Raw genomic sequence first — 9,119 nt, 5'->3', positions numbered from 1 at the left:
CAGAAGAGTCAGATTTCCCCGTAAGACAGCTCCTTCATGGAGCTTATGGCATCTTGTCCCCGCACTCATCCTTTCTCTCCCTCTTAAGTACAGTTGCTCCTTGATTTACGATAGGGTTACATCCCAATAAACCCACTGAAAATATCATAAGTCAAAAAGGCATGTAATACACCTAGCCTACCAAACATCAGAGCTTAGCCTAACCCACCTGAAACAGGCCCAGAACACTTCCATAGCCTAGAGTTGGGCAAAAATCATCTAACACAAAGCCTATTTTACAATAAAATGCTGAATATCTCACATAATTTATTGAATATTTTACTGAAAGTGAAAAACAGAATGATTGTATGTGTGCTCAAAGTATGGATATACATAGCTTTTGCATCATTATAAAGTCAAAAGTCATTAAGTTGAAACATCATGATCTGGGGACTATCTGTACCCGAAGCCCACCAAAGCCCATCATTGGCCATGACCTGTGACCTTCAAAACCTTCCCATCTTGATTTCTCCAAGGGATTCCATGGTCCTCACCTCGCTAGATCACCATCACTCACTGGGTAAATGGGCTATTGTTTTCATTACCCTTTCATAGGTGAGGAGCCTGGGGCCCAGAGGAAAGGGGGTGACCTGCAGAAGGTGAGCCAGCATAGGGTTTCTTTCTCCACTCTGGTGCCCAGTGCTCCCAGCCCCCTATCAGATGAATCATCTTGGGGCTAAAAATTGCTGTACATAATTACCCAGCACCATAAAAATTCCAGATCCCTTCTGTTCATGGAAGATAACTTTGTCTTATCCTGGATCATAAGAAGCTGGGGGTGGGAGGATTCATGAAGCCCTGGAAGCAATCAAGCCACTCTCAGATTGGGTGAGCTTTCTTTGGACAGAGACCCAGTCTAGATCCTTAAACACCCTGCCTCCCCACCAAGGGGATTCCTGAGCCAAAGGCCCAAGCCAGCTCACCTCAAGGCCAAGCCACAAGACTCTGGGAGCCCGTGACCTAAACCTCCACTCCTCTCTATCCACTTGCCCATCTGTGATATGGAATAAGGGTTTCTGTCCCAGAAGTGACAGGGAGGTGGAAAAGTACAAATTTCAGATGGTAGGAGTCATCATTATGGGGGGAGAGAGTGACTCCTGGGATGACTCCTGTCTCCCACCCCTCCCCAACTCACCCCACAGCACACACCAAAACTTGCCCCAAAGAGTAGAAAGAAAATACTAAAGATGGTGAGAATCTGACGTCAAATGCCAGAGCCAGAGAGGGCACTTTTGGGGAACCTGACCCACTCCTCACTTTTCAGACACAGGCAAGTGCAGGGATTTACCCAAGGTCACAGAATAAGTCAGAACAGAGAGGCACAGGCCGGCAGGGCTCTCTTTTATCAATTTCCTAGAGAAAAGGGAGAGATTTACTCCTTGGCCCCCTCGAGGCAGAGCTGAGATGAGGTTGAGGTGAGGGACTCCCTGGATGCTGGTCTCAGAGAGGAAGTGCTTTCTTGCTACAGAGATATTCCACAACTCAAGAGGCTGCCCAGAGAGTGGAGAGTGACCTCTTCATCCTGTGGGGTATATGAGTAGCAAGTAGGTTCTGGGGTCCCAGCTGAGTCCTCCCTCTCTCATTCGGTAGTCAGGCAATCCCTGGGTGTCTACCATCCTTTCCTATCTTCCTGCCTGACTCTCTTCTCTGAGCCCCATCTCCCAGCCTAGTCTGGCCCAGCTACAGTCTCCTTGGCTGGACCCAGTGGCAGTGGGGTTGGCTGGGTAATGCCGACTGCTGACCTAACTATGTGTCCCTGGGGCCTTGCTAGTGGGGGTTGGAGGGGACAGGGCAGTCTGATTAGGCCTGAAGAAGGCTGGGCAGCACTGGAGGGGCATGGGTCAGACCAGGTTATCCTCTGTTCCTGGGGAAAGCAAGGTCAGGCCCAAGGAGGAGAAGGAGGAGACTGGGGGCTCAAAGGAGCGAGAACCTCCTTCATCAGGATTTGGGGGTGCATCTCAGAGCTGGCTGGAGGAGCATGGTGTTTGAAGACCCTAAAATCTGAATTTTAGCAGGAGCTGCTACTTCCTGATTGCATAGTGGTCAAAGTTACTTCTCCTTCACGGCCCACAGAGAAGGGGTAATAATATTTGTCCCCAAGGGTGGTTTGTGGATTTAAAAAAATAAGTTAAATAATATTGCCCATACATCATAGGTACTGGATACATTTTCATTCGTTCGCTCATTCGTTAGTTGGGCCGGGAGGATGAATGGGATCTAGAGGCAGGTGGGAATGGGGAAGGGGATGATGTCCCAATACCCAGAACAATGTGAGACTCAGACGGAAGCAGGGGCCGGAGGGGAGCTCAAGAGAGGGATCAGGGTGACGCCAGAGAAACAATCTACACTTTCCCTACCAGGAAGGTGGAGCAGCTGCGGATAAGAGTATAGGTTTGGCAGTGGGAAGTCGAGAGCGTTCCCGTCGAAGCTCCTTTTGTGTGTAAGGCCTAAGAAAGGGCAGTGCGCTTTGCGAAGGTCTGAAAAAGACTAAGGGGATTAGGTAACGACTGAAAGGAAGTGTTCCCAGCTCTCGGTTTTTTGGGGATGGGTGCTGCTTTATCCGTCCAGGACTCCACGCGTTGAGAAAATCAGGCCGCGAGAGGGCGCAAGAGCCGCGTACTCCGGAGCGAGAAGAAAAGGGGCTCGGGGATCCAGGCGGAGAGTCCAGGAGAAGAGCCGCCAGACGGCTGGGGCAGGTGGGAGGCGTGAGAGCTGGAAAAGTAGGGGCGGTCGTGAAGGGTGGGGCTTCTGGATCAGCGCTGGGCTGGTTAGGGGCCTGTCGGAGCTGGACAGGCGGCTGGGAGGTGGGATGGGCGGGGCGTTTGGGAGCGAGATGGGGGGACAAGGGCGTGGCTACAGCCGAATTCGCCTCAGAGGGCGGGCGGGGAGGGGGCGGGGCGGGGCGGGGAGGGGGCGGGGCGGGGGGGGGGGGGGGCGGGGATCAAGGCGAGGCAGGGAGCGACGGGTCCTGTAGTCAGCCCGCGTTTCTCCGGGCTCCCCCTGGCGCCGAGTCCTACCCCTTTCCCGGCCTGGGGAGTGTGCGTCTGCGTGCACCTGAATGTCAGTGTGTACGAGTGTTTGTGAGTCCGAGGTTGCCATGTTGGAGCCCCTAGGCAGGACGTGTTTCCGCGCGGAAGCTGCTGGCCCGCGGTGGGCGCGACGCCCTGGCTGCGAGTCTGCGGAGCTGAGCACGCTCAGCGGTTGCGTGTGTCTCAGCGAGTCCCTAGGGGCAGCTCGGCCCGCTGGGCTCCCGAGGGACGTCTCTGGAGGGCCAGAGGGTCACCTCAGTATGCAAGTCCTCCAACAGGCTTTTTCTTCTTCGGCTCCTCCCAGATTCCCTCCCACCACCCGGTTCCCAGGCTCGCTCACGCCCGGAGCCCACCCCCTCTTTTGGGCGCGAGGCCCCGCCCCCCGCCCCCTTTCCTCTGCCACAAAGTTTGTTTGCAACAAAAGGGTGCCAGGAGCGAGCAGCCAAGTGGGAGGGAGTGGGAGCCGGAGCGGGAGAGCGAGGGGAGGCAGACAGGCCGTTGGGCAGGCGGGCGCAGAGTCGAGGAACTAAGCGCTGGGATCCCGCCCAGGCGGAGCCGCAGTGCCCCTGGTAGCTCCAGCCGCGGCGGGGGCTGGGCCTGGGGGTCGGCGGTGAGGCGAGAGGGGCCACCGGGGATGGAGACGTTGCGGCCGGTGGCCACAGAAACTTGAGCTGCGGCTGATAAACCTCTGCTCCGGTCTCTGCGCCCTCCTCCCACACCCCCACGCGCTGCTTTCGGAGCGGGCCGCTGCGCTCCTAAGGAGAGGGGGCGCAGGGGGGGTTGGCCACGGCTCTCGGAGGCCAGCCCCCCCGGAGTGAGTTCTGCCACCATGGCGGACGGGGCACCCCGGCCGCCGCTTTACCGCAGCGTCTCGTTCAAGCTGCTGGAGCGCTGGAGCGGCGGCCCCGGGCCGAGGGAGGAGGACACGGACACCCCCGGCTTGCGGCGCCGGGCCTCGTGCCGGCCGACCACGGCTGCCCCGGGCCAGCCCTCTCGGCGCGTGTCCAAGCTGGCGTCTGGGCCCCCAGCCGCCCCCGCGCAGCCGCGCCCGCTCCGCAGCCTCTCGCCGTCGGTGCGCCAACTCTCCCGGCGCTTCGACGCGCCGCGTCTGGACTACGGCTCCGCTGGGGCCCGGGACGGGGGCGTCTTCCCTGCGGCCGCGGAAGAAGCGGCCGAGGGCCCAGCGCGAGGGGCCTGGCCCAGCGTCACCGAGATGCGCAAGCTCTTCGGCGGTCCTGGCTCCAGGAGGCCCAGCGCCGACTCTGAATCTCCGGGAACGCCCAGCCCCGACGGTGCCGCGTGGGAGCCTCCGGCTCGGGAGTCGCGGCAGCCACCGACGCCACCCCCTCGGACATGCTTCCCCCTGGTGGGTCTGCGTTCGGCGCGGCCCCTGACCGGGCCGGGGATCGAAGGGAGGCTGCGCCGGCAGCAGCAGCAGCAGCAGCAGCAACAGGAGCGGGCGCTGCGTCCAGCGGATGGTTTACATTCTTGGCATATCTTCTCCCAACCGCAGGCTGGGGCCCGGGCCTCCTGCTCCTCCTCCTCCTCCATCGCCTCCTCCTATCGTGTCAGCCGCAGCCGCGCTGCCAGCTCCAGCGAGGAGGAAGAGGAGGGCCCGCCGCAGCCGCCTGGAGCCCAGAGTCCGGCCTACCACGGCGGCCACTCCTCGGGCAGTGACGACGACCGAGACGGTGAGGGCGGCCACCGCTGGGGAGGGAGGCCCAGGCTCAGGCCTGGAAGCTCCCTATTGGATCAGGACTGCAGGCCTGACAGTGATGGGTTAAATCTAAGCAGCATGGACTCAGCAGGGGGAGCCAGGAGCCCTGAGCCCCCAGCATCTCCAAGAGCCCCTGGAGAAGAAGGACTCCGGGAGTGGGGTAGTGGCTCTCCGCCCTGCGTCCCAGGTCCCCAGGAGGGACTTCGGCCTATGTCTGACTCTGTGGGAGGAGCTCTCCGTGTGGCCAAGGTGAGCTTTCCCTCGTACCTGGCCAGCCCCGCAGGCTCCTGCGGTAGCAGCCGTTATTCCAGCACGGAGACTCTCAAGGACGACGACCTATGGTCTAGTAGGGGTTCTGGGGGCTGGGGCGTGTACCGTTCCCCTAGCTTTGGAGCTGGGGAAGGGCTCCTGCGGTCCCAGGCTCGAACCCGTGCCAAAGGACCTGGGGGCACCTCTAGGGCATTGAGGGATGGAGGATTTGAGCCGGAAAAGAGTCGGCAGCGGAAGTCCCTGTCAAATCCAGATATCGCCTCAGAAACCCTGACGCTTCTCAGTTTCCTGCGCTCAGACCTTTCAGAACTGAGGGTCCGAAAACCTGGTGGGAGCCCCGGGGACCGTGTAAGCAGCCCCCTAGATGGCAGAGACTCACCATCCGCAGGTGGCTCCATGGGGCAACTTGAACCCGTGTCCATCCCAGCCCCAGCATCACCTGGCACGCGCCCCACACTCAAGGACTTGACAGCCACTCTGCGGAGAGCAAAGTCATTCACCTGCTCTGAGAAGCCCATGGCTCGCCGCCTGCCCCGCACCAGTGCTCTGAAGCCCAGCTCCTCCGAGCTACTGCTGGCAGGCCCTAGTGCCGAGGAGGATCCGCTGCCCCTCATCGTCCAGGACCAGTATGTGCAGGAGGCCCGCCAGGTTTTTGAGAAGATCCAGCGCATGGGTGCCCAGCAAGATGATGGAAGCGATGCCCCCCCTGAAAGCCCTGACTGGGCACAGGACGTGACCCGAGGGCAGCGGTCCCAGGAGGAGCTCTCAGGCCCTGAGTCCAGTCTGACAGATGAAGGCATTGGAGCGGACCCTGAGCCTCCTGTTGCAGTATTTTGTGGCCTGGGTACTACAGGGATGTGGCGACCCCTTTCCTCATCCTCAGCCCAGACGAACCACCGTAGTCCTGGGACTGAGGACAGTCTGGGTGGGTGGGCCCTGGTGTCCCCTGAGATCCCTTCCACACCAGGTGCCCTCCGCCGACGTCGCAAAGTCCCACCTTCAGGTTCTGGTGGGAGTGAATTGAGCAATGGGGAGGCAGGTGAGGCCTACAGGTCCCTGAGTGACCCAATTCCTCAGCGCCACCGGGCTGCCACCTCTGAAGAGCCCACTGGGTTCTCCGTGGACAGCAACCTCCTGGGCTCACTGAGCCCCAAGACAGGGCTCCCTGCCACCTCAGCCATGGATGAGGGCTTGACCAGTGGTCACAGTGACTGGTCTGTGGGCAGTGAAGAGAGCAAGGGATATCAGGAGGTTATTCAGAGCATAGTTCAGGGGCCTGGCACCCTGGGGCGTGTAGTGGACGACAGGGTTGCTGGCAAAGCCCCCAAGAAGAAATCCCTGAGTGACCCCAGCCGCCGTGGGGAACTGGCTGGACCTGGATTCCAGGGCCCTGGAGGGGAGCCCATCCGAGAAGTTGAACCCGTGCTGCCTCCATCCAGCAGCGAGCCCATCCTTGTGGAGCAGCGGGCAGAGCCAGAAGAGCCTGGTGCCGCCAGGAGCCGGGCACAGTCTGAAAGGGCCCTACCTGAGGCTCTGCCTCCCCCTGCCACTGCCCACCAAAACTTTCACCTTGACCCCAAGCTGGCTGACATTCTATCCCCGAGGCTAATCCGCCGAGGCTCCAAGAAGCGCCCAGCTCGGAGTAGTCACCAGGAGCTTGGGAGAGACGAGGGCAGTCAGGACCAGATTGGTGGCCTGTCTCGGGCCCGGCCCTCCTCCAAACACGTTCGCCATGCCAGTGTGCCCGCCACCTTTATGCCTATTGTGGTGCCTGAGCCACCAACTTCTGTCGGTCCCCCTGTGGCTGTGCCAGAGCCCATAGGCTTCCCTGCCCGAGCCCATCCCACGTTGCAGGCACCATCGCTCGAGGACGTCACCAAACAGTACATGCTGAACCTGCACTCCGGCGAGGTCCCTGCCCCAGTGCCAGTGGACATGCCCTGCTTGCCTCTGGCTGCACTGCCTTCTGCTGAGACCAAGCCCCCTGAGGCAGCTCGGCCTCCAGATGAGCCTGCCCCTGCCAGCAAGTGCTGCAGCAAGCCACAGGTGGTGAGTCCTTTGTAGGGGCCTTCAGGATGGGGCCAACAGAGGGCGGTGGGCATCGACTTCAGTTGGAGCCTTTTGCATTGTATTCACTGGTCAGGTGCCCAGGTGCCAAGGGTGCTTTTCTGGTCCTGGACGTGCCCATGCAGTTTTAACAGTGTTAAGGACACAGGGCTCCTGTCTACTCGGGCCCTGTAGAAGCTTCAGTTTTCTGCTGGTGCTAATGGCAGAGGTGCTCATCTGCTCCAGGTGCTCTGGGTGGTAATTACAAAGGATTCTTATCTTGTCCTTTGGATGTTTCTCAGGGACTGGTTTTGGAAATCCCGGTGTGGTTCTTTGTTGGAGGGATGAGTGTGATGGCACCCAGAGCAGGCTCAGTCTTTTCTCTGAGGCTTGCTGCTGTGTTGGCCAGACCCTTGATAGGATGTTTGGCTCAGGGGCCACAGTTGACATCGGTTTGCCCTTCCTCATGTGGCTTTCCTATGACAGGTCAGAATATAGATGTGTTCCTGGGCCTGGGAGAATTGGGAAGGTACAAGACTTTACTTTATGGAGGAGCAGAGGGGTCTCAGGGTTCTCACTGCAGTTCTGTTCTTGCTGTGTGACATTGGCCTTTCTCTGTGACTTAATCTCCCCAATCAGGAGAGGTGGGTGGACAAAGTAGTGCCTATGTTTCTATCCAGCTGGTACTGTGCAGATTTGGGGGAGCCTGCGGGTTTGAGTTGGGGACTCTTGGGGCCTGAGTTCTGCTAGAGCCTCCTCAGATGAAAAAAGCTTCTAGATGGGGGCTTCTAGGGGAAGTTAGAGGCAGGGAGGGGATTGCAGAGGCTGAGCAGCCAGGGCCCTTTAGAGAGGTCAGGAGTGGTTCTGGGCCCCATCTTCAGGGCTGCCTCTATGGGTCCGGGGCGTCGGTTCTTGTTTCCCCATCCTGTCTGCTTGCATCTTTTCCCCACTCTACCCCCTTCCTGGTGACTCTGAGATGCACCCCCTTTCTGCCAGACCCCCAGCCCGGGGGCTTACTCTCCCTGAGACCCCTCCTTCTACCTTCTGGCTTCAGCTGTCCCTGGGGTTTAGGCTGTGGATTCAGATGGGATCCAGACGGCATATGCCCTGGCATCTGGGTTGGGAGCTAGATTCCAGGCTCTGGATTCTGGGTTGAGCTCAAGGATGGCCAGCGGTTATTTCAACTATGGCCTGCACTCCCACTGCGCTCCCTGACTGTGTGAGAAGCCTGGAAACTATAAACCCTGGACGAATTCGGTCACTCCGGTTCCCAGCGCTCTCACGGCCCCTCTGAACTCCCTTTCTCTTTGTTTCTCTCTCCAGTTCTCCCTGGTCCTGCCTCTGGGGTTTCTCATGGAGGCTGCAGAGAGAGCAGGCAGGAAGTGAGGAGCGGGGAGTTTTGAACCTGTCCTTCCTTCTGAGTCCCAGCGAGGGCAGCTCTGGTGCCCCTGAACTCCAGTACCAGTTCTGAAGGTCGGAGAGGAGAGGAAGAGAGCAGGGCCAGTTCTTGTCAGGGGTCTTCTCCCCAGCCTCCTTTCCCATATATCTTTTCTGGGATCCTTGAAGGTTCAAATGGGGGAGACGACAGGGGTAAACCAAGGGACTCAGGGAGACTGAAGGTGGCTGGGGGTTGCTCCTAAGAGGAGGCTTTGAGACCCAGAGAGGAGGTGGGAGTTTACAGAACTTCTCCTACCCCACCTCCCTTCACATTCTCCTCTACCCCCCGCACCCCCGCACCCCTTTCTGGAGCTCTGAGGCAGGACAGATCTGCCATAACCTGGGCTTCTTCCTGCCATGAACAAAGGTCTCTGATCTCCAAGCCTTTGCCCACTCCAGGCCTCTCACTTTTCCAGGCCCAGCTTGATGTCCCCTTACGGGGAGGGAACTGGTGAGTCTGTCATTAGAAGAGCAGGGTATGAGCCTTGCTCTTCTAATCCCTGTGTGGCCTAGGATCCATCATATCCCTGCTCTGTGCCTCACTTTCCCCTTCTGTAAAATGGGGGTGATGGCCTCTGCCT

At 59.2% G+C, this 9,119-nt stretch overlaps 1 protein-coding gene across 1 annotated transcript in view; it reads left to right on the top strand.

Annotated features, from left to right (window-relative positions):
- The first annotated feature begins 3,537 nt into the window (after positions 1-3,537).
- ARHGEF17 (Rho guanine nucleotide exchange factor 17) overlaps positions 3,538-9,119 on the top strand; it is a 60,951-nt gene continuing 55,369 nt past the window's right edge. The window contains exon 1 of the mRNA XM_009186908.4: positions 3,538-7,104. Within this exon, the coding sequence (XP_009185172.3) occupies positions 3,898-7,104 (3,207 nt within the window). The 5' untranslated portion in view covers positions 3,538-3,897. The remainder of the gene's footprint in view (positions 7,105-9,119) is intronic.

The sequence above is a fragment of the Papio anubis genome, chromosome 12 (genome assembly GCF_008728515.1).
Source record: "Papio anubis isolate 15944 chromosome 12, Panubis1.0, whole genome shotgun sequence".
Taxonomy (NCBI): domain Eukaryota; kingdom Metazoa; phylum Chordata; class Mammalia; order Primates; family Cercopithecidae; genus Papio; species Papio anubis.
The sequence above is the reverse complement of the archived record's forward strand: the minus strand, read 5'-3'. Positions and strand labels throughout refer to the sequence as shown.